The sequence below is a fragment of the Watersipora subatra genome, chromosome 9, assembly GCF_963576615.1.
Source record: "Watersipora subatra chromosome 9, tzWatSuba1.1, whole genome shotgun sequence".
NCBI lineage: Eukaryota > Metazoa > Bryozoa > Gymnolaemata > Cheilostomatida > Watersiporidae > Watersipora > Watersipora subatra.
Window position 1 is genome coordinate 55897149 of NC_088716.1, and position 26148 is coordinate 55923296.

The following is a 26148-nucleotide window of genomic DNA, read 5'->3' on the forward strand; positions in this document are numbered from 1 at the left end:
TACAAGGTACATACTTTTATTAGACTAGCTAACCTCCAGGAGCGCTGACTTCAGGAAGTAACCAATTTTGTTGGTTGGGTTAACATTCAGAAGCTTTTGTAAAGATAAAAACTTAGCTCGTCATTGTAGCCAGCTAAAAGAACACACGATGTGACTGGTAAACCAGTAAATTGTCGAAAACTTACTCGCAAATTTTAATTATTTTATTTGTTCATATTTATGGTTTGACTCGTAACGTCATTGAGTCTTTCTATCTGCACAGCTATGTAGATTTTATGACATGAAGGTGTTTTTCAAAGGCTGCTGTAATTTACAGGAGCTATGGTCAGCAGCCTGAGTAGTCTCTGGATTGTTGAGGAGTTCAGCTACAACCACGAGCCACTCATCCTCACTTCTATAGTTGCACATCCAAGAAACCACGACATCTTTATAGCCTCTACCAGGACAGCTACTCTGTTTCTTGCGTCAAATGGCTCTTGCGTCGTCATACTGGGAGTAGATAACTCCATCAGCAATGACTGTGGTAGAAACAATGCTTCTCATCTTGTCACATTTACTGATATAGTGCAATTGGAGCTGGTAAACTCATTCCATATCAATTTCATTGAGTACGGTGAACAGGTACTTGTTGTGGACTTTCAAGGCCACACGATTGGGCGAATAGATCTGAGCACCTTAAACTATAGTGTCGTCGTATCAGATTTTGGTGGCTCATCTTTATGGCCGAGTCATGTGAACAAGAACTGCAACAATACTGCTCAAATGCAAGATTACAGAGTTTACGTTGAAAATGAAGCTCGTTCTGTAACGTATACTGCATATTTGAATATTATCACTAGAGAACTCAGTTACTATCCCGTTATTTACAATGGTACCTGGACCTATTTTCACAAATCAGACATTGACTGCACAAAAACTGTGTTGATTGGACTAACTTCTACTACACCATTCACCTATCTCAACCACTTTGTGTGGGTAGACAACACTCTTCTAGTTCTTAGAAATGATGGTTATTTATATGATAAGGAGCACCTGTTAACCATATATGATCGCAGCGGAACGGAAAGCAACGCTCAATTATTGCTAATCGACAAAGTAACACTCCCTCGCCTTGTTGGTGTGTTAAAAGGCTCCAACATAATAATTATTCTAGAGAGTGTGCCAGCTCAATATAATGGTAGCAGCACTATTTCGCCAGACAGTGTCATTCTAAATGATCACTCAGTTACTCATAAACCGACCAATGGGAGTACTTCGCACACCATCGAAACTGACACTAGCTCTGCAAATGTTTACACACAAATGACATCAATGAGTGTCAACCCAACCGGTACCTCCATCAGTCAAGAAGGAACTGATACTACTACTGCTAGAAACTCTGTTACTAGCAGCCCAGGCAGCAGATATAAACAGTTTCAGGTGTTGTCTCAGAAACACCTATGCCAACCAGTAAATGTCACCAAAAGCTGGTTTCCTGTTAGCACTATCGAATCCTGCTTGTATTCATGCCTGCAGACGCTGTGGCATTGTGAAGGCACAGCATTTGATGGCGAAACAAACCATTGTCAGTTGCATTCGGTAATTGCAGTTTCCTCGCTCGTGCAACAAGGTGGCATGTGCATTCTCAAGATTCGAAATGAACCGGTGAATTTCTAAGGCCTTGAATAAATTTTAGTGTTAATCATATCTCTGCAGTAATCTGTGTTTATAGTTATACTTTTAACTCTGCATAACAGTCAACAATCGGCAGTATAACATAAAATAATAACAACTCACATATGTGATGTGATAGCATGCCATGTAATAAAAGGACATGAAATGGGTCTGGGCTAGACCTTTTAGCAGGATGACGGAAAACAGATGGACAATCTGGATCACAGATTGGGCAACAAAATACGAAAAGATAATTAGAGGAAGGCCAAACCAAAGGAAGCCGAGTGAAAGAGAGGTTATGTTGGAAAGAAAATGCTGAGGCCTTCGTCCAACAGTAAAAAACAGATGTGGGCTGAACATGATGATATATGACAAAAAGGAATGTCTGAAATATATATGCAGACATCATTGTACACTGGTTGTGGGCTAGACCATTACTCATCATATAAGCTGTTATATTAATCCAAAAATAGCGTGTTACTGTATTTTATGAATAACCTGGTAGCCCTACTAGCCCACATCTTTATCCTTGTGACACGGGTAATGGTTCATGTATTTCACCACTGCTACCATGCTGTTCAGTATTGTTACATTTTTCCTGAAACAGTCACCCTAAGTCTTGCTCAATATAGTGATACCATACCATTCACAGACCAGCCTAAAAACTGACCTTGGTTACAGTAGACGCTCTTACAGCATAAGTTACACATAATGTAAATAATTCATGCAGCTTTTGCTTCATACAACGTAAAAAAATTTGTATAACGTGAAGTTGGTGCAAGTTTTGAAATTTGATTTTAATATTGCGCATCGTGCTGTTGGTCTTAAAAATATCGCTTTCCTCTTGTCACACTTGAAAGAGAAAACGACACACGCGGTTACTACTCTGAGCGAGCTACCGGTCACTAGCGTAGTTATATGCACCATTTTTCTCTAGTAGGTACTTGCACTTTTCTCTGCCGTGAACCTTCCTTATATAACTGTTTATCATAACATAAGAAAGGTATTCTTGTATTCTAATAATATTGTAATACAGTTTACTAACTCATTTGTTCTCATCAACAGAATATAAGCTCGTTTAATCAACCAATCTAGTAAGCCACCATTATGCTAGGTTTTACATTTCACCAAGATTTATGACACTAGCAATTTGATTTTATGGTTTGTTTTCTGGAGACTTGTAGTTGTATTGTGAAATATGCTTCTCAACTCCGACAGAACAATAACCTACTACACGCTATGAGAAAATAGCAATACGTAGAATGAAAACTGGTTGGAAAATGAGTGAGATTGATATGAGATGCACCTGGGTTGTCACAAGCAAGGTATAACAGCACAACCGACAACATTATTAAATATACTTAAATATATTTGATCACAATTGACTGAAACTGAGCAGGCGATAAAGAATAGAGACAGCTAAGCGGGCTAATGGCAGCGGTGGCGATATATTTGGGTTAGCAAGGCTTTATGTGCTCCAGCTGTATCTCGAGAGAAATGCGCTGTTCTACGACCTCCTGCAGCTCTGAGTGAAGCTCACTGCTTGACCTCACCAACATTTCATTGCGTTCTCTCTGTTTCCGTATTGAATTCTGAATTTCTTTTTTGTCCCTAAAATAATAGAGTTTAATCAATAATCAATAGATTGTGTTGACTCAAAGCGTAAAACGGAAAACCATGCCTCATTCGACGGAAACAGTCCCATTTGAAGTGTTGAAAGAGGATTCCTTGAATTTATACTGATCAAATAAGACTTATATGATTGAGTAAGGTGAGGAAAACGGACTTCCAGAGCTCTGGCTACAAAAACATTGTGTATAAGATTGAGAAAAGTTATGTTAGCTTTGTAACCAATTTTATTTATTTGATCAAAGGCGGACACGATAAATGCTAGATATTAATTACCACAAATTCAATAACATAACTTGGGTTACAGACTGACATAACTTTTAGTGTTTACGACACTACAAGTGTCCTTTCTCTTTTTACACAACTGTATTGTGTAATGATACCTATAGTTATACCTAATATATTGTATTATATAACGCGATTTCATTAATAAAATGTTTGTAAAGTTATACACCCGCTATATAAATCTTTTTGAAAGCTCTCATATCGAACTTTGGTGGTCTGGAGAATAGCATGGTACTGTGGGCCCTTAACCTACTAGCATGTATGGCTAAGGATGGACAACTCTGAAAACTAACATTGCATACATTTATATGTTAACTTTCAGTATGGAAATACTAAAACTTTGAAACACTATCAATTTGTAATAATATATACTAAAACAGAACTATAAACTACATAACTCTATCTATATACATCTATATATAAATAATAAAGTTTGTTGTCTGTCGTCATATGTCGTTTACCTGTCAGTCCAGCTATAGTTATTATAATCTTGGAATGAAAAGCTAGCTTCATGACGGATTTGAACTCACGAATATTGCAACCCCAAGTTTCTAAACACGCATCTAACCACAACGCTACGCAGTCTTACAATTCCATCGTCCTCACCATATATGGTATAGCCTTTTCCCGACTGCACATGCTAAATGGCGTATTAATTGATACATTGCGCCTACTGGTTACGTTGCCCTGTTATAAAATATCTTTCGCTCTCAATTCATTTGAACTGCACAAAAAACGCTTTTCTCACGATATCATGTTTAAAATTTAGAATGGTAAATGTTGTATTTGTTAAATAAAAATACATTTTTTGTCCAAAGACTTTTTATTACCCGGGCAATACCTGGCATTCGCCTAGTCTATATATAAATCTCTAAGTCCGTTGTTTGGTGTGTCCAGCTATAGCTATTAAAATCTAGGAATGAAAGACTCGCTTTGTGCTGGAATTGATCTTGGAACCTCCTGTTCGCCAGGCAAAATCTAACCAATTAACCAATCGAGCTATACCAGAGACATTAAATTCATTAGGCGATATGAGTCATTATGTCGGTAAAAATAAGCATATCACTCTGCGTTACGCAATGTCCCTAAAGCTTGCTCTTACGGCTCTTATTAGTAAGTTTAGCAGAACAGTTAGCAGCTTCCTTAAAACAGTTATTGACAATGTGCCAGACTAATGGCAAGCAATTACATTGCCTGCCAGTGTTTTTAAGCTGTTTTTTAATACCGGGCAATCTTGAATGCCGAGCGAGCATTCAGCTCATATGCTATATAGAAGAGAAATGAATTGGAGAAATTCAACTGCTCTTGGAAGGCGAAGTAGTAAAGAACTACTAAAACTTTCAAACCAACCTGATGGAATACTCATGAGTGATTGTAGCCCTTGGCTGGGCCACTGTAGGTAATATGACTGGTTGCATTGTTGTATGCGCTATATCTAGCATGCCCCTGTCATTAGAGACTTCACCGAATGGCTCATTCTTTGGCTCCCCAAACTTGGTGAAAAAGTCAGCAAAATTATCATTGTCTTTGCTAAAACGATAACAAGGTAGAGCCAAAAAGGAACAGAAATGTTATCAACAAATTATGTTAAAATGCATTCACATGCTACTTGGGTAACAACATTACCATGAAATACAGAAAGAATATGAGTGAACTAAACACTATCATAATATACAAAGAGAAAACGAGTAAACCAACCCAGAGGGAAAAGTATCATCTTTGTCTAGAGTTTGGGGAGGAAGAGAGGACTCGCCTGCCCAGAGATCTGCATCTGGGGAGGAGATGGACCACTGGTTACGAGGAGGCACTGTAGGCGTGGTGCCAGGAAGACCTAAAAAAACCCAAACACTCTTATACTAATAGAGCTACTACAAAACTATTTACATGCTTTCAAGGGTTGAATTCTATGTAAATGTGCATTCTATGTAAATGTGCAGTCTATGTGAATGTGCATTCTGTGTAATTGTGCAAGGATTGCAAGAAGTCCCAAACTTAGTCAGGATATTGAAGTGAAACTAACAGACTGATTCAATATAAATGATCCTTTATAACAACAAAAGGAAACAAAGCTTGTTGTCAGGTTTAAAGATTCTTGCATTTTGCGAAATCATGTCCACGAGAAATGTGATCAACGAGTGATAGATTAAATTAACCATAATATAAGATGGAATAAAGCACTAATAATCTATTTGCCAATGCATCGTTTAGTTCTGTGATGCGTGTAGTAAGGCAAACTTTGTATACTATATATTGGTTATGCATTTCCTAAGTGTGTATAATAAAGCCTTAACAAATGATGTGCGCATGCATCTATGTGTGTGTGTGTGTGCGTGTTTGTATCTATGTGTGTGTCTACACCTATGTGTATGTAGGTATACAAGTGTGTGTGTAGGTATATATGTGTGTGTATGTATATCTGCGTGTGTAAGTATCTATGTATGCATATGTATCTAAGCGTATACATACGTATTTAGGCCTGTGCTTATGTAGTTAGGCATGTGCATACATATTTATGAATGTGCATACGTGTTCATGTTTGTACAAACACATGTATGTTTGTGCATGTATCTGTGTGTGTACGCGCGTATTCACATAAGTATGTATGTATCCATGTGTGTACATATATCTATGTGTGTATGTATATTCATGTGTGTATGTCTTCACACATGTGTGCATTTATCTACCATAAAACCTTCATTGGAATGCCCTGGTGCTCTAATTTTCAATCCTTCCCTTAGTGTGTGCGTGCGCTTGCATGCATTCACACAAGGGTGAATGGATCTATATGTGTATGTATATATATATGTGTCTACCTTAAAAGTTGACTTGCAACAAAATTCACATTACAGTTATTTGGTGTCAAAAGATTCACCATGTCCTACTTTGTTGTGTTTAGGTGGAAAATATGTGGAAATGTGATTACAAGCTCTTAAAAGCTCAAAAACGAAAAGCCGCCGTAGATTGGAATCAGTTTATTTCTCTAACGTAGTCATTACATTTGGTTATTGTTTGGTTACGTGATGTTCTCATGTGAATTGAAAGGCCAATAAAAGGCCCAATATAAAACTTCAAGTAGCACTAGTTTATGACAAACACTTCGGGTTTTACTGAAGACCTCGTATCAAATAGAGATGCTCGCTACTTTACAGTTTTGTTTCGGCTTGGTCTAATCGTCTAGTCGTAAGCTGATCAAGTGATGTATACTTCCTGCCAAACAGCGCGAATAATTTCTGCAACTTTTTCCGATTATCACAGGTGACAAACAGGCTTGTCATGTTTATCAGACATTGATATGTTATTCTTCGAGCTACAGTTAAAATATTAAACGAATTTTCACATTAGGTTATAAGATATCAGTGTTAAAAGTGACAGCATTACAATGACGATAAACTAGACACGTAAGAACAATAGACATGGTTTTATTGATGCGTGAAGTATAATTTTTTATTTGTGAAAATATTTCGACGAATGAGGTTGCGTGAAAGTGTAAGCAGAAGCCATCTTGTACAACTACATCCCATTTGAGCCATTTTGGAAAGAGATTCTAATCTAAGGCAGTCTCGTGATGGCGGCGATTAACTGTTCGTTTTTTAGTTTTTGAGAGCTTGTAATCACGTTTCCACATATTTTGCACCTACAACCCAGCAGAGCAAGACATGGTGAATCTTTTGATACCAAATAACTGTAATGTGAATTTTTTTGCAAGTAAAACCTTTATTTGAACGCCTTAGCACTCTATTTTTCAACCCTTCCTTTAGAGTAGCACTTTATTAGAGATGATGTTCAAATAAAGGGTAGCATTGTATTTTTCAAACGCCTCGTCAGGATGCTGAAAAGATAAATTTAACCCTTTCATGGGCAAATCAAATGTCGCCTATATTTTGTACTCTCCTTTGGGCAATGCGACATTAAACCATTTGGTTGCAAGAAATTTGCTAACTTACCTCCAACTTGTCATAGACCTTTAAATAAATATACACGAGGAAGCTGATGTCTCCACCAGTTGATATCTATTGCTTACAATTAACTTACGATGATTATCATATAGCCTGTGTTGCAATTTGTTGGAACTTTAAAGTTTTTTTTATTTCGTTTTAAATTTCAAGGCAAGTTTTCATTTTACAACTTCATTCAACAAGGTTGCATGAAAGCTTATTGCACTCATCAATATGTTGCTACAGTTTGCAGCCAAAACTGGTTATTTATGTGCAATAGAAGATGAGTTACGATCGCCAATCTACCGTAAACTGAGTTCAGATTACCGCAACCATGCTATCAAATAATATGCTATAAATCTGCAAATTTTATAAGTTTTATAATAATAATTTATCAAATGTTACAAATACATGTACATATTCAAGAACAAGTAACATAAACAAACCATAATTATAATACATGCAGCAACAAAAATTAACTTTTTAAAACAAATATTAGCATTTTTAGAACAAAGATATTAACATCGTTTGGTCGGCCAGATGCATTCTGATTGTTGCTTCTGTTTGGAACCTTTTCATGTTCTTCTGACTGTTCAATATTTTCCACAGTGTCTTCTGACCTAACCTATCTTCTGCACAGCTAAGCTACTCGATATTAGCGTCCAAACAATTTTTTAGCAGAGCAAAACTTTTACTCGATAAAATTTTGAATAGAAACTTTTAGTACAAATAAAGAAGATATGCGTGTAATCAATATAACCTCAAAATTTTAGCCTCGCAATACGTCGTAGCATATTTTCAATCGTAAATGTGAAAACATCTCCACATACATCAAAGTATTAAGACCGCGTTAAAAAAGGAGCTAATATTAGCCTGATACCATTACTAATTATTTCTATGGCGTTGCAATCAAAAGTTTTACATCTTTTGCTACCGTAAGCCAATATATCGGCTTTCGTGATAATTCAAGTACAGACTGTAAGCCGATATATCGGCTTTTCAATATTGTTTCACCTTTCTTTTAATTACGAAGCCTATACAATAGCTAGATCAATAAAATTTTGTCTCCAGTGAAACAACCTTGTTACCAATCACGTGCACCTAAAATAAAATTTTTTGGTTCAACAATTCCATTTCTAATTATTTTTCAAAACGGCAAAACCAGATCGTTATCGTCATGGCAAGAAAAAACCCACGCGCTCGTTCAACGCAAATAAAACGTTGGAGATTGTACGAGAGTGGAATTCACCTTATACTTATCTTGTGGAGAATTTTGTTTTGAATAGGATGCATTTTACAGTAAAACAGTATCTGCTTTTATTCTCGAGATATTGCTTAAATATTAGCGCTATATCGGTTTTTCGAAAAACTTGTTTTATTAATTCAGGCAGAATATTCATTCGGTAATATTTTAATGCGCTAGTGAAAGAGTTAACGAAAACACCCAGACTTGGAGTTTGAAGAAAACAGAGTTCGATACAAATAGAAGCAACGAAGGAATTAATTGTTATTGATGAAATCGAGTGGTTATTAGAAGGTTTGGTGGACACCTTCCTACTGATCACTTGCTGGGAGTCCTACCACACAAAGTTGTCGTCAGAATAGTCACTTTTAAAATCACTGTCGTCACTTTTAAAATCACTGTCGTCAGTTTTTTCAAGTTGGTAACCAAAACAACCTCTTTCTTCACATTCGTTATTTTAATACAAATATCCATTCTGGTGGCACTGGGTTGCGTTAAAAACCTGAAACTCGCTCAGATTGAGCTTCTGCCAATCAAAAGCATGGCTCAACCAGCGACCTTCACAAACTTGTTAGTGATGTTTGGGAGCGTTGCTGATTACTCTGCGAAGAGTGACAGTCTTTTTAGGTTTTTAGGGCTACATTTCTTGCACTGAAAATAGACCGAGATTGTCTTTAATAATCACTGTCAGTCATAGACTTGGAAACGGATTTGCTGTCAGTGTCGTGGCATTTCATTGCTGTTAATCTTAATTACCTGGCAGTATATAAATGCTGGGCTAGATGCTTCAAACCAAAACTAGTGAAGTTTCGTTTGACCGTGTTGATTTATGGACAAATAATAAGTTAGTAAAGGTACGGCCACACATAACAAGTTTTTCGTTGGTTCTGACTGAAATCATGAAATGAACGAAACACACCGATTTATTCTGTGCTGCTAGAATCGTGCTAGCGAGCACGATTCCAGCAGCTTTTGCAATTAGTATAGTCCAAGATACGTATAATGACACACAATAAAAGCATAAGCGCAATTCAACACAGTACACATGATGCAACTGCTTAAATTGTGCTATTGTATGTATTTATCGTTTGAACGCTATGGCTACATATCGTTTATTTTTTTATTATTAAAACTTTCTTTTTTAGCAGCAAAAGTTTTGTGATAGAAAATGTTGCCATTTTTAGCGCAAGCAAGTCGATTGCATCGTATTTACTATGCTGAATTGCCGTGATATTTTTCTTGCAAGTCGCATTATGTTCTCAGACTATATAAATTTTAAAATTTGCTAGAATCGTGCTCGCTAACCAACAATGGCGCAGCTTAAACAGTTACATCGTGTGTACTATGTTGAATTGCCTTCGTACTTTTATTGTGTGTCGCACTACGTGTCTTGAACTATACTAACTGTTAAAGCTGCTAGAATTGTGCTCGCTAATAATTTGTTTAGTCTGTTAAAAGCATTTCGTCGACGAATTCGATGGGCATGCACAGCTCAAATAATTCTGTGAATTTCAACCGAATAATTCTGTGTTTTTCGTGATTTGGGCCAGAACTCAGAACCAATGAAAAATTCGTTACGTGTAGCCGTACCTTTACTAATCCTACTTACACAATCATCGTCACCTCGTCATCTACATTGATAAATGGTCGTCTCATCTGTCACTTTTCAAATATCCCTGTCGTCGAGTCGTCAGAATCGTCACAAAACATGGGAGGACCCCCACTTGCTATTATGGGTTCATAAAGATTAAAAATGTCAAATAGTATCGGGCAAATAGAAATGGCATTCAAGTAAAAGGTGGCGCTCTATTTTGTACCCCTTCTCCCATGGTGGCGCTCAAATAGAGGTGGCGTTCAAATAAAGGTGGCGATCAAATACAGGTTTTACAGTATATGTGTGTGTATTAAGTTCTGTGTTTGTGTAAGTATCTATATGTATGTGTTTTTGTATGAATGTCCATGTATGTATGTCCGTGTATAATGTCCGTGTATCTATGTGTGTGTGCGAAAAATGCACAGAAAAGATCTCTATGCAATAATTGTGGCATTGATAACTTGAAGTCTGTTTGTGAAAAGCCAATTGATTGATTTACACTATAGCATTTCATGTCAGAGTATAAAGACCCTTGAATTACCCAGAATGCTCTTAATGATAAACATTGATTGCGAACAATACAGCGCCTCTGAATAGTAAAGTACACATACCTAGCTAGAACAACTTGTAGTCTGAATACGATTAGCTTACTCTGATAGCCATGGAGTGATTGTGGAGGTGGGTACTTTAGCATCGGGTCAGTCATAGCTGCCCCAACCGATTGTGCTTTCTTAGGAGTCGGTCTAGGTCTGACAGGCTGTGATTGGTTAGAGAGTAGATTTTCAGATGTGTTTGACCTCTCCCTGACTACGTTTAAAGCTGAGCCTTCTTAAAAAACAAGGGCAAAATTAAAACTCAACAACAGCTAGTTGAATACTTGAATATTTGCTTCCTCGCTATTTTATAAAAAGATGATTTTTTGCGAACAGCCTACCTGGTGTATCCTCAGCAACATTGACTAGTTTATGTTGGGGTGTAGGAAGTACTTTTACGGCGACTGGAACTGCTATTTCCTGCAACACAAGACACATTTGTGGGAGTCATAACGAAGGAGAAGGATCTTATACATTTTTCTTTTTATTGTTCAAATAGTTAAACAGAATGGTTGATTTAGAGCTATTGTGAAGAGTGTCTACAGCAAACGCATAACTATACGATTGCAAAAAAATTCAACGCAAAATATTGACAATATCCTATGATACCAACAGTCATAGCACCATAATACCACATTAAAGTTAAAACAGCTAATTATACTGCTTGCCAATAAAAAGGAATATTTTTGCATCATCTATGAATTCGAATTGAATACTCAATTATCATAAATCCTTAACTGTTTGCTCACACTGAATGTCAGTGCCAACAATGTGGATGATGGTTAGCTACTGAACACTTGACCCTTTTCTATGTGTGCATCAAGACCTTATTGCACTGAACAGAGGAAAAGTTTTTCAGACAGGAAATATGACTGCTTTTTCAGTTCTGAATATTAATATTAGTTGCCATCATCACTTAGGAAGGTGATATGACAAAACCAAGGGAGGAAGTGGCAATGTACAGAGCAGCCACAGGTATTTTTTTATTTGATTGTAACTGTAAATCATAGGTATGAATTGCAAATGCAGACATCAAGTCAAAGTAAAGGTTAAAAAAGTTGATTAGTTGTTCTTGAGATAGAATCAATAACCAGCGCAAAACACCAGAATCCACTCATACTGTCCACGATAGAAACTCACACCGCCCATGATACAGACTCATGCTACCAACAATACAGATGCACGCTATCAACAATACAGACTCACGCTATCAACAATACAGACTCACACTATCAACAATACAGACTCACACTATCAACAATACAGACTCACACTATCAACAGTACAGACTCACGCTATCAACAATACAGACTCACGCTATCGACAATACAGACTCACACTATCAACAATACAGACTCACGCTATCAACAATACAGACTCACGCTATCAACAATACAGACTTACGCTATCGACAATACAGACTCACGCTATCGACAATACAGACTCACGCTATCGACAATACAGACTCACGCTATCAACAATACAGACTCACGCTATCAACAATACAGACTCACACTATCAACAGTACAGACTCACGCTATCAAAAATACAGACTCACGCTATCAACAATACAGACTCACACTATAGACAATACAGACTCACACTATCAACAATACAGACTCACAGTATCTGCAATGAGAGCTGGTCCAGCATCAAACTGTATGGGCTTGATGGTAGGTGACTGAGATGAGCCTGTCCATTGTGATGCCAGAGGTGAGCCAGACTCAGAATTTTCTGGTCGCCATGTCCCAGAGACTTCGGAGCCTGTTTGCTGCCACTTCAAACATTGATCGCATAACAATAAGCTGTTTTGAACACCCAAGAAGCTCCATATACAACGCATCATCAAGATATTTAAGGGGTTCTAAGAGTTTTTGTGCAAACTTGTCACAATTTTTTAACAGTTTAACCCTTTGAGCCTTTGTTCCAAAGCAGAGGTTTCCTAAAGTGAGGAGGCGTACGAGGTGCAACACCTATCGGAGCAAACACCCCAAATTTGGTCACTGTTGCTACATACATTAAGGACTTTTAGCCTCATCCTAACACGCTTATGCGTAATAAGCCAACACAATTTAACTTCTGGTTATATGCCTAAACCATCGCTTTCCATCACCAAATGACTTTTCAAAACATTGTCAATACAAATAAAAGGGCTATTCACATGAAAGAAATGCAAAACTTAAAAACCATTTTAGAGCTTCAAGCTACTACAGCTTGAATATTATTGACACACGCTTGACAAAGAGTTGTAATAGTAAATTGCAAAATAATAATCCCCAGCCAGCTGAGTAGAAACATTGCATGAAATGTGCTCTAATACGAGCTCGCCAAGTATCGATCAAAATCAATACGATCAAATATTGACCAAGTATCGACCAAAATCAATAGTCTGTAGTCCCTCGTGGCCCTCAGAGAATTGTTTGAAAATGTATCCGTAGACGATGCCACTCTACAGAATAATTGTCAACTTTACAGTTTAACTGTGAGCAGAAAACCCAAACAATTAAAAAAATGTTAACATTCAAAGAGATAACAATTAAGGATAAATCAAGGCAGAGTACGAACAACACAATAAACATATGCTCACCTGTTCGGGATTATGCCATTGATCACTACCACCTGTACCCTGTTTGTCACTCCACTGATGATTTGGCGACCAACTGGAGTCAGCATTTGTACCCGGCCAACTCTTCTGGTGCTGAGCAGAAGGACCCGCTGGTGACGGACTTCTACTTTGCAGTTCTTCATCAAGATCAGCAGAGAAAGGTTCGCTGCTAGCTGGTACATAAGGCATGAGAGACGAAGGAAGGGTGGTGGGTAGCTCCACCTGATTCCTCCTCAGCACCACCAGATGCATAGCTGTGCAGAACTCCTGTGGCATGAAAACAAATGATTGTCAAACTATAGGGCAATACTGATACGAATAACAATTATGACAATACAAAGTTACAAATGTACAAATTTGTACATTTGTAAATGTACAAATTTCATTATTGCTCAGAGAAATGTGAAAATGCTAAAACAGGACGCGCGCCTAGACTTGACCAAAAATGACATCAATAATGAAGCATATTGTTTAGATAAATGCTAATATATAAATTGTAATATATAAATGCTAAAATATAAATATTGTTACATAAACTAGCATCCCAATCAAATAAGTTGCAGTCTAGCAAACTTCAAAATCCAACCAATTTGTTAATGATACCTGTAATGTGAGCTCTCCATCCCGGTTCACATCCGACAGTTTCCAAATTTTTGAGAGTTCATTGTTGGAAAGCTTAGATCTCTCAAAGAATTCTTTAGCAACAGGACCTAAAGTACAACAGATGACTCTAAACAAAATATAACATTGAAATTTTGCTAAATTTTATAAGCATGCAACTTTTTTTATTTGGCATTACATCCTAGCCAAATTTAGAATGCCCTTTATGGAATGGTTTAACTGCCTTGATAGACATATTTTTTGGTGAAGCATTTTATAACGAAAACAATTTATGCAATTTTACATGCTCCACAGAATTTCTGTGCAGGAAACAAACGCAAGTAGATCAGTATTCCAGGTGCACAGTTAGTAATGCGAAACTAGTTTGGCTTTAGTTTGAGATATCTAAGGGAAAATTTATTTTTGCTCCGCAGGAATTCTGAGATGTTTCATGCGTAGTCTAATATTTTGAAAACATGGCTTCCGAGTTAGTCCATTATGAGGTTAAATGCTGTCGATTACATATTTTCTCTGCTGCTATGCGCTACTTCGTATAGGTGTGTCTAACATAAAAATGGGCTGTTTTCGTATTTTTAGTGCAGCTAAAAATGAAAAGTTTTTAGTGCGTTAATTTTGTATCATTTAAACATGCTTGATAAACAACAAAATCTAAACGGGGCATAGATCGATTTTGCTGACTTTCAAAATTCTGAAAGAGTGATATACATACTGCCAGTAATGATATACAAGGCTCAGAATAGTCTTAAAGTCCTAAGGAAACATTAGGCTTGATTACGGTTGCACTTATAATTGTGTTGCCAGCAAGATTGATTAATTAATGTGGAAAATATTAGTCTTAGCCTTAGCTTCACAAAATCGAAATGGTTATAACGAATTACCCAGTCACTACATAGCTTTAATGACAATTAAGCTTGTCATTCACCTGCCCAATTATGAGCTATTCCAATGAACTAACTCTTGTCTACCCTATAATAATTTGACCACTTTTTAACGTAGACGGCGACTACATGCAAGGGAGAATGCTAAAAATAAAAATGGATATTGCAGGTATTGCGAAATGATACTGAGAAAATCGCGGCGGAATAGCCCACTCATAATTTAACAGAATTCAAAATAAAAGTAACACTCTACGGCACTGATTGAGAACCATTAGATAGAAAGCGTGATACTAAAAGTGTGGTGAACAGATGCGGTAAGTGCTAAGAGAGGACAACGATAGACACGGTAAGTTAAATCTAAAAACTGCAGCCGGCGGATTTAGCAAAGCTTTAGCGTTCTCATGCATCATCAGAAAAAATTGATTAAAAATAACAGAAAAGTAAATATGTAACGTGATAGGCCAATATTTAGTAGAGAAAACATCGAAAGATGGCAATTTTGTTCAAAGAACTATAAAAAAAACATAAGCAAGGTTGATAGTTTAGTGTAGCCAGTGTTTTAGCTGCGACATGACGTCGTCATGTACAGCCGCCTCCTAAATAGCTGCCGCACAGATACCTTTGATGGTAGATGTCAAGTCGCTCTGCATGCCTGTAAACTGATTGATATAATACTCTCGCTGCTCATTGTTTATAACCCAGACATCGTCTGTCGTCTCAGACGTCTCGGAGGTTGCGTAGTCAGCGGAGCTCAATGAGCATGAGTCAATATTGAATGACTTCTTACTCACTCCACAACTGCTGCCACCTGCATTCCAGTCCGGAGAGGCAGGTGCTTCCAGAGGTGTTGCGACTGCTATAATGATACAGAAAAGCATTCGACAAAGAACAATTAATGATGCCAACCATAAAAATGGATTTGGAAGAACTCCTGAATGTTTGAGACTAGATACATATAGCATTTAATATATATATTTATACCATTCAATATACATTTAAACAAATACAGATATCTACTTATTATCCAATAAATAGAGAATATATGTGGTTCTACTCAATAGTTTAGACAAAGGGCTGAAAGTTTCGGAGCATTTCTCTAAGCACATAAGAGAAATCTAGCGAATTGTGTTGCTCCCTTTCTGGGAATCAGCTTGAACAGCTCAATAATACAATAAACAAATGCTGCAAGAGAACAGTGAGATGTCAAAAACGAACTAAACTTAAAATCAGCACTAACCAGCTATATGTTCTCCTGGTGAACTACTATTGGCGGTTGCTGAGAGGGCTGGCTTACCACCTTTGGTTGGAGAAGGGAAAGAAGCCCAGTTAGCCTCAGATGAGGTCGGGGTGTCGCCCTGCGCCACTGGTGCAATGCTCCGTTCTGAGGGCTACAAAGTCCCACAAATGTTATAGCGAGTAAACTTATGGAATACAATTGGTCAAAAAATTAAGTACACCGTGACTAGCGAGAGCCTTTGAAAATCTCTCCTATTTGCTTATAAACTGAAACAACTCAAAAAGTAATTAAAAAGCAGAAGGTAGTTAGGAGACAAGTATTTCTACAGATCTTATATTGATAAACCATCTGTCCTTATTAACAAATACTACTTTGTCATTGTGTCCGTCTGTTTGTCCGCGTAAATGCTAAGGATTTCCACTTTTTTTGGCCAATTTCATCGAAACTTCACAAGCTTCCACCAGATCCCCACATATTTGATTTCAAAACTTCATTTGGGGTCTGAGAACCAGCCTCATAAACAACCACATCTGGGCTATCTTACTCAAAAAGGAAAGAAGACTCCTGGGCAATGCCAGACTCAATGCTAGTAAACACTAAATACACGCGTTTTGACAAACGGCCATATTGTTTAGTGAACTATGTCTATGGTGACCGAACTAAAAAAACAATATAAAACCTGCGTACTGATCTAGGGAGACATTCTTGATACTGTCGGCTGCACTCAACTCATTGAACTGAATCTACATCAACATACAAAGTCGTTCCGTCTTCGTATCTCCTGCTACTAAGTCCAAATTAAACTGGAGAATAATTTCACCAATGCTATGACTACAGCGCATATGCTAAATAATATTCCCATTTTATCGCATTTTATAACAGAATTTGAAGAACAGGAATACCAACAACAACAGATTTCAAATGGGCTTCTTGCTTCCCGTTGCTGTAAGAACTATCACTTCACAATGGCTTTTATTCCGCCTCCCAATTTGTTGAATAAAAAAAATGCATGGAAAAATTGACATCACTCACTAATATGATAGACGCGCAACTTGACTTCTTGAATCTAAATGAGAATTTCATCATCTGTTTATCACTAAATAATTATACCTCCAAAAACGGAAACACTGAAGTTATAAATCTTTCATAGGAAATGTCTAAAGAAAATACCTGAGACGTGTTGTTATGACTAGTAGCACCTAGGTGACTGGTGGGAAGCTGTGGTGGATGACCCTGCACTGTTGACTGCTGTAATTTGACAAAGTTTTTTGTAAATAAGTGCTCAAATTTCTATGCATACTAATAATAAATACCGATTGCCAAGTATAAAGTATTGACACCTAAGAGAAAGGGAGGGAGAGAGAGGGGGAGAGGGAGCACTAGCTAAGTGTCATCGATGATGATGTAATCAAAAACAACTGCAAACTTACTTAGAATTGTCTAGACTATAACTAATGACCATGACGAGCCAGTCATGACGAGCCAGTCATGACGAGCCAGTCATGACGAGCCAGTCATGACGAGCCAGTCATGACGAGCCAGTCATGACTGGCTCGTCATCGGTTACTCGTCATAACCGATGATGGGTAACCAATGATGAGTAACCGATGACGAGTAACCGATGACGAGTAACCGATGACGGGTAACCGATGACGAGTAACCGATGACGGGTAACCGATGACGAGTAACCGATGACGAGTAACCGATGACAGGTAACCGATGACAGGTAACCGATGACGAGTAACCGATGACGAGTAACCGATGACGGGTAACCGATGACGAGTAACCGATGACGAGTAACCGATGACGAGTAACCGATGACGGGTAACGGATGACGAGTAACCGATGACGAGTAACGGATGACGAGTAACCGATGACGAGTAACCGATGACGAGTCACCGATGGGGTGCGATAACAAAGAATAAGAAAACAAGAAACGAGAAAAGGAAGGGAAAATGCATAAGAATTGTTGGCGAGTGGCCTGAACCTTTTTGGCTCAAGTGGTATTCCATAAAATCAAATAAAACAACCAAAGACCAATTATTAAAGTTATATATTTCCATAATTACAAATATAACCAAACACTCACGTTTGTTGGAAAATGCTAGTGAATACAGTAGAACATCCAAAATGTAGTAAAATATTCATGATTCTCTCCAAATACTTTTAGCGAAATGGCCATATATTTTATGGCCACACAAGTAGAAATAAAGTGCTTCAAACGTGGTTATCTTACTCTCCTAGTTTAGGCACGCTGTTCACTGCTCTAGAATCTTCTATGGATATCTTCCATTACATTCTTAATCCTCAAATTAATTATTGCCACTTTAGCGTAGTTGGAGGAGTCAATCTACTAACCTGTATAGTACCAGAAAAGTTCCTCACATGCTTTTTGGTGGGGGGAGGAGGGAGAACCCTCGAACTTGAAGAGTGCATCTGCACTGGAGGCACTAGGACTGACGGAGCATCAGGGTTGAGATTATGAGTGACTACGTCGTAGGTATGATTCTGTAGTTGTGAATTTAAAACTGCTCTATTTATGGAGGGTAGAGGAAGATTTGTAGCTGAAACATTTAATATAAAAATTATCATTAATTATAAGTACAGTACTAGTAGATCTGCTGTGGTTGTCAACAAAATGAACACCTCACAATCAGGCACACCGAGAGCAAAAGCTAGGTAAGCAAAATGACTTCAAACCATTTATGCAAAACTACTAATAATAATATAAGATGATGACTTATAAGCCAATAAGATTTGAGCCTTGCTGAAACAAATGAGTTAGTTATTGTATCTTTATACCCATCTATCTGGTTAAAAAGAGCCCAGTAGTACTTTAATACCTTACTCTCTCGCTACTTCGCGGGCGGCTTCGGTACTCTGTGGGATAAAAAACATTCGATAAAATTATAAAAAATAAATAAAAACTAAAAATAAAATACATAAATCTCTCTCATAATCTGGTCAAATTGTGTAACGAGCCTATAGAAAAACATACTATTAATGAAAAAATGACTTTATTATAAATGAGTTTATTAGCTTTTATTTCACGAATTTTCACTTACCACATGGGAGCTGGTCCAGATTACCAATTATACACGAGGGATTACTACATATTGAAATTGACTGCTGGAATCTCCTTACAGATATTATGATATTCAATAAAACACTCAAAGAGAAATAATATCAATGAAAACTTGTCACCATTCAAAGACTTACGTTATTCTGTTAGCACAAAGTAATATTTAACCTATTATTAAACGGAATAAACTCACCACCAACAACATCTGGGTTGAGTGTGATATGCTGCTGTGCGGCAGCAATGAACTTTAGCGCAATATAGAATTGACTTCTTCCGAAATAGCCTAATCGTGTGGCACCACACATTTCCGCTATCTGCAAAAACATCACTGTTATTGTCTCCGAGGCAGCCATTATTTAAGAAAACCTTTTGTACTTGCGATCAAAAAACGTAACACATAAGTATTGTCAGTAGCGCCAGAGTGAGAGAAGCCATGCAAAATATGTTCCCATTAGAAATGGCACAAAAAAGTGGCAGAACCTACCATAAATATTTTTTGGAATTGTTAAATGAAAGACTAACAATTGAAAGAGTTGCCATAATATCTGGCTGACAACCTACATAATTATAAGAGCAAAAGCACAACAAAATAGGAACAAGGAGCTTTGCCTTACGATCCTGTTTCTAAAGCCACTGATCTCGAAATCCTTCCACGATGTACTAGTTTTGGACAAAACATGACAAGGTTCTAGGTAACGGCCCTTGTAGTCAGGTGATTTTTAAACCTATTCAGTGAAACATCTGTTATAAAATAACCGATGTTTCGAAAGAAAATAAATATAATAATAAAATAACCTTTACGCTTTGATGTGCCTGAACAAGAAAAGAACAAACATGAGTTGGTGCAGCACACAACAAATATGCCGTGATTAACAGGGAACGCTTTATCTGCGTTGAAGCTTTCCAACTATTATCCATTAATGACCAACTATGGAAAAAAATATAAATATTAATCAGTAATAATTCAGAAAGGCAAGACGCACAAATGAGAAAAATCATTGTGGATAATTTTTCTCCAGTTTACAAATATGCATCAATTTTCGTATTCAAACTGTTAAAACAACAAGTAGTTCTGATTTTCCTATAACATATATTTGAACAGGTGTCTTCAGCGTTTAGCTACAAACACTTGAATTAAACATACTGCTTCAAAGAGCACCCACCTTTCGAGAAGTTTCTGCCGGAAGACCAGATGAAGAGAACAGTTCACCAGCGACGAGCACAGGTATTTTTGTAGTTTTTCCTAAATCGCAGCGTTGGAAGAGCTCCTCATAGAGCTGCTGCTCCTGCTCATTCAGCTCCATAACCTGTATCTGACGCACAGATGTTTGTTGATGCTAGAGCATATTATTAGATCAGTAGATTAAAAGGAGGATGCATGAATAGTTGTTATAATTTATAGTCACAATAACAAGGATATAGAGAATAGCATACATAGGATATAGAAATATAGGAATAGCATAGCATAGGATATAGATATAGCATACAAGTTTATCTACTTTAACACACGCAATCACTTAATTTGTCCTTTGAATGATTCCAGATCATTCTGTATTATATTTTGAATTATATCTACGCAACGTATCAACATTTTACAAAAAATTTTTAGGGAATGATAGAAACATGAAACATTTTAACCATGAAAAACTGTTAGAAACAAATGATACCTGTATTAAAATACTGATATTTAGAAAGAAAAAATAATATTCTAAACACTTTAGTTATCTCTTTTAAACTTTTTATAATGATTAAAAAGATTTATTTAGCATTTCGATATCATCATGTTTTCATGAAGCTATGTTACGTCGAACATTCGGCTTGTCAACAAAGAAGCATGATTCAGCTAGCTGAAAGATGGATGATCAACTAGCCTGTCTTGGCAAACTGTTGTTTTTGCGGAGTTGTGCCCCGTCGAGCGGAGCGAGCAAACAAGAGCTTGTCACAATACGCACTGCACCTGATGCATCAGCTGCACTGAAAGGGAGTTGTTCTCTTCCATCTATGCGGCTTAGCTGCGATGTTGTGACGGTCGTTTCATTGGTAATCATAACGGCTTCAGCCCAACAATTTGTGTAGAAAAAAATAAGATAAAAACGTTAACCTTAACATATCTTTAAACTGCAACTGAGGTTGCAAAAAGTCATACTGTAGTGGCCTGATCTGGCTAATGATGAACTGCTGTAGCAGAGGCCACGGTAACTGAATTTTGGCATCCATATAACTTATCTATTTATCATCTAATCAACTGAAAACAATGAGCCAGCAAAGAAACTGAATTTACTTTATAACAAATAAATCTGACTGAGCGCCCAAATAACATGTTTAGTTGCTGTTGTTGTTTAAGTTCTTAAGTTCTACTAAAGTTTACCGCAGAGACTGGTCTTTGGTTAAACGCTTTTATCTTATTTTTTTCTACATAAATTTTTTGGCTAAATCCGTTGTGATTACCAATGGAGCGACTGACATAACATCGCAGCCAAGCCGCATAGATGGAGGAGAACAACTTCCTTTCAGTCCAGCTGATGCATCAGGTGCAGTGAGTATTGTGTCAAGCTGTTGTTTTGCTCGCTCGACTCGACGGGGAAAACTCCGCAAAAACAACAGTTTGTCAAGCTGGCTAATGATCAACACACACCAGTTTTATTTCACAAAAAACATTGAAAAACCTTGTTGATTGATGTACATGTAGAATGCCAAACTCTTCCATATAAAATCACACGACCTTAATACATCAAAGTTCATGCTGACTAAAAGCATGGAAAGGACATCAAACAGAAAACATTAAAATACCATTTATGTTGGACGCTAAGTTTTTTTCACATCTTTAAACGCAAACTATCATACTAGCAATTGATTTGTGAGCAACTTAGTATAGAAAGCCTCAATACACAGGAGTGTCACATGAAATTAGTAATACAATTGGATTACAATATTGTATTGGATTACATGTACATGTAATCCAATACAATATTGTAATCCTGATTTATGTTGGACGCTAAGTTTTTTTCACATCTTTAAACGCAAACTATCATACTAGCAATTGATTTGTGAGCAACTTAGTATAGAAAGCCTCAATACACAGGAGTGTCACATGAAATTAGTAATACAATTGGATTACAATATTGTATTGGATTACATGTACATGTAATCCAATACAATGGTAGAAATGGTGGAAACCTGCCTCCGATCACAAGTTAGATGTAAAAGATAAGATCAGTTGACTTATTCAACATTTTAATACAGCTAGTAAGCGTCTCATTGCTGGTACATTGGAACCTCATGGCAATGGCATGTTAATGACATGCCGTTGACATATAGAAATTTGTATACACAAAGTTTCCATTATGCGATCAATGATGTAGCCATGCAATGTGGCCATGTGGTATATGCGGTATATTTCTATGATCACAAGGTAGTCTGTATAAGGAAACAGGAATCCAATATACCCGAAAACCTCTAATTGAAAGCAACCTTCAATAGACCGCCACCTTGAGAGAAGGCTTGAAAAATAGAGCGTCAGTCTCTAATTGAACGCAACCTCCATTTGCCCACCATTTTGACATTATTTCATCTTTACGAGTCCATAATATCAATTGATCAGTAGAAAAGTGCTCACAAAGTCGTATTATTAATTAATCGTTTACATGAATAACAATTAATTCTTTCGGTGTCCAATTCTAAAGCTTCTCGTTTTATTTTCATTAAAACTTTGAAAGCAACACCATAGAAATAATTACTAACTGCCTCAAGCTAATAGTAGTTCCTTGTTTAACGCAGTCTTGATAATTGGAGGTACATAAATATAAAAAAACGATTTACATTTAGGATGGTACAAAGGTTACATTTAGCGAGCAAAACTTCTGTGTTGCGTTTGCGCTAAATGTAACGCGTAAGTTTTGCTCTGCCAAAAATATCGACTAGTTCAGCAGTGCAAAAGAAGAGTTGAGGTCAGAAAATATTGTGGAAGGTACTGAATAATCAGAACATGTTTGTTCCATAAAAGCAACATCAGAACACGGCTATCCGAGCAAAGGATGCAAATATTTTTGTTTATAAACGTTAATTTTTGTTTCTGCATGTAATATAAGTATGGTTTGTTTATGTTACTTGTTCATGAATATATATATTTCTAGCATTTGATCGATTATCCTTATATAGCTTATAAATTTGCAGATTTATAGCATATTATTTAACAGCATCCTTGCAGTTATCTTAACACGGCTTACAATGGATCGACGCTCTTAACTCCTTTTCTATTGCACATAAAAATCTAGTTTTGGCTGCAAACTGTAGCAAACATGCCAATGAGTGCAATGATATTTTATTTAACATTGTGAGATATAAATATAAAATAAAAATATGCCTTCAAGTTTAGAATGAAATAAAAAATTGAAAGCTCTAACAAATTGAAAACCAAGGAAAAGGTTATAATATCATCGCAGATTAATTGCAAGCAATAGATAACAACTGGTAACAATATCTCTCGACTTCCAAAGCAAATTTTATTTAGAGATCTTTGACAAGTTAGAGGTAAGTTAGCAGATATATTGCATCCAAAAGGTTTAACATAGCTCCCCTGGAAAAAGGGGTCAAAATATAGGTGACATTCGCTTCGCCGAAAAAGGGCTAAATTTATCTTCCCAAAATTCTGCCAAGCTATTTGAAAAATACAACGCTAGCCTCTATTTGAACGCCACCTCCAATTGACCGCCACTAGTGAGGAAGAGTTGAAAAATAGAGCGCCATGGCGTTCAATTAGAGGTTTTACGGTAATAGTGGAATCCAATTGTACTACCAATTTCGTGTGACATTCCTGTGTATTGAGACTTTCTATACCAAGTTGCTCACAAATGAATAAAAATTAATCCTAGAAATAATAATTACTACAAAAACTGTGTATCAGTTAAAATATATTCATTGGCTAACTAATATGTTTCTAGGCAGTGCTATTCGTAGGCTGTTTAATCTTCAGTTTAAAACTCAAACAAAAATTTGAGCTTACCAAATGACATACAAAAAACTAGAATCCCAGAAAATGACCAAAAAAATTTAGTTCATGATATGTATTTGTAACAGCAATATGTTGTTGCTTTGCATTCCTGATATCATTATTATCTTGCCATTCTAATCTGTAGTGTGCATTTATCTTTTCACTTTCACAGACATTTGAAACATTTTTTGTAAAAGTAGCCAAAGATGGGTGTACCTTCGAGAATATAGATGGACTGATATTGAATAGATCTCTAGCATTGCACCTGAGCATTCTGAACTTAACCACTGAATCACATGTTACCTATCCACTAGTGGTTTTTCTACACGATTATTACTTAGCATGATAGCTGTAAGGTCTCAAATAGTGGACGCTAAACTGACAAACCTTAAATTTTCTTATATGACTAACAGACAACTTTCACTTTGATAGTCAATCCAAGTCATGGTGTTGGGCTTTGCTAAAGCCTTTGATGTGTTATGAAAGCAACACCGATATCTAGTAACTTTATCCTACATCTGGTTATGCGGTTTCATGCAGGTATTTAATATCTACCTGTAATATGCCTGATTATCTTATACATTCTAACTTTAGATTTTTGCTGATGATACTACTGTCTTTTCATGGAGCCCTTTTCAAAACACTGCTAAGCCAGAAGTAATTACCAGGAGAATTTTTCATTAGGCTTATGGGTTTACCCATACTTTTGAGTGACATAAGAGATGGATACTAAAAGTTGGCAGTCTTAAGTTTATACCATAAATATTTGCAGAGGATGTGGCTATACCACTGGAGCCCTACACTTTCATTACATTTTAAAATATCAAACTTGCAGTCGTGCAAAATCTAGCCTGAAAACTACTAAAATCAAAAATCATTTCTTTCTTTACAATATCCATCACGTCCCATACGAAGCATCTCAGGGTGAATATTTCATTGTTTTTGCTAGTACGGTTCATAATCTATAAAACACCTAAGATAGACATGATTAATAATAATAAGCAGTATTTTTTCAAAGGAAATAATAAAAGCAACTATAACAACCATAGCAGTTATCTTTTTGCCTCATTTTGAACTAGCTCATCTAAAACAGCTTTAAAATTAATTTTTTTGTAGCATACCTATGTAATGATTTTTGTTACGTAAGTTTATCAATTGAGTAAAAGATATGTATTACATAGGACCTCTTTGCAGGTGATAAAACATTGATATGCTCTTAATAAATTACCATTAGGCTTACAAAGACCAATGAAATTTAAGCCTGTAATTAAATAGACCGTGTGCAGCAGTTCACATCCTTAAACGCACACATTACACGCTGAAAATTCATAATTAACGACTAAACACATGTATTTATTATGACAACCCTAGATTTTGAGTTATTGTAATAATCAAAAGCCTACAACATACAAGGTCAGCAAAAGTAAGTAATAGACCAATGTGATTTCCAACAAGCTATCACACAACACATAGTGATGTTTTCAGAATAAAATTCTTTGCAATACTTGAAACACAATGCACACATATGAGCCAAATGTTTCTGTTCTTAAAACGGCTATCGTGCAATTATATGTTTGAATCCATTCATAGTAAGCGAATCCGATTTTGCAAGGTCGAGTTAAACTTGTAACCGGAAACGACCTTTCCAATCTTTTCATTTTTATTTGCATTTATTACAAACTTCACTTTATTTACATTTTAATTTATATTTTCATTGTTTTTACGGCGTTGAGTGCGATTATCCAGACACATATTCTAATTTATTTAACCCACCATATTTGTCTTTTTCTCTTACGTAGCATT

General features: G+C 36.6%; 1 protein-coding gene across 1 annotated transcript; it reads right to left on the reverse strand.

Annotated features, from left to right (window-relative positions):
• Window positions 1–2829: 2829 nt before the first annotated feature.
• On the reverse strand, window positions 2830–20663 carry LOC137403525 (ralBP1-associated Eps domain-containing protein 1-like). Its single transcript, XM_068089464.1, has 14 exons — window positions 20519–20663; window positions 19549–19669; window positions 18632–18837; window positions 17444–17521; window positions 16274–16424; window positions 15656–15892; window positions 14141–14247; window positions 13520–13804; window positions 12557–12709; window positions 11274–11352; window positions 10991–11167; window positions 5266–5398; window positions 4918–5097; window positions 2830–3264 (listed from the first exon to the last, which is right to left on the reverse strand). Exons 1-14 carry the CDS (start codon window positions 20657–20659, stop codon window positions 3111–3113), a joined length of 2202 nt encoding a protein of 733 aa, XP_067945565.1. The 5' UTR covers window positions 20660–20663; the 3' UTR covers window positions 2830–3110.
• Window positions 20664–26148: the final 5485 nt, after the last annotated feature.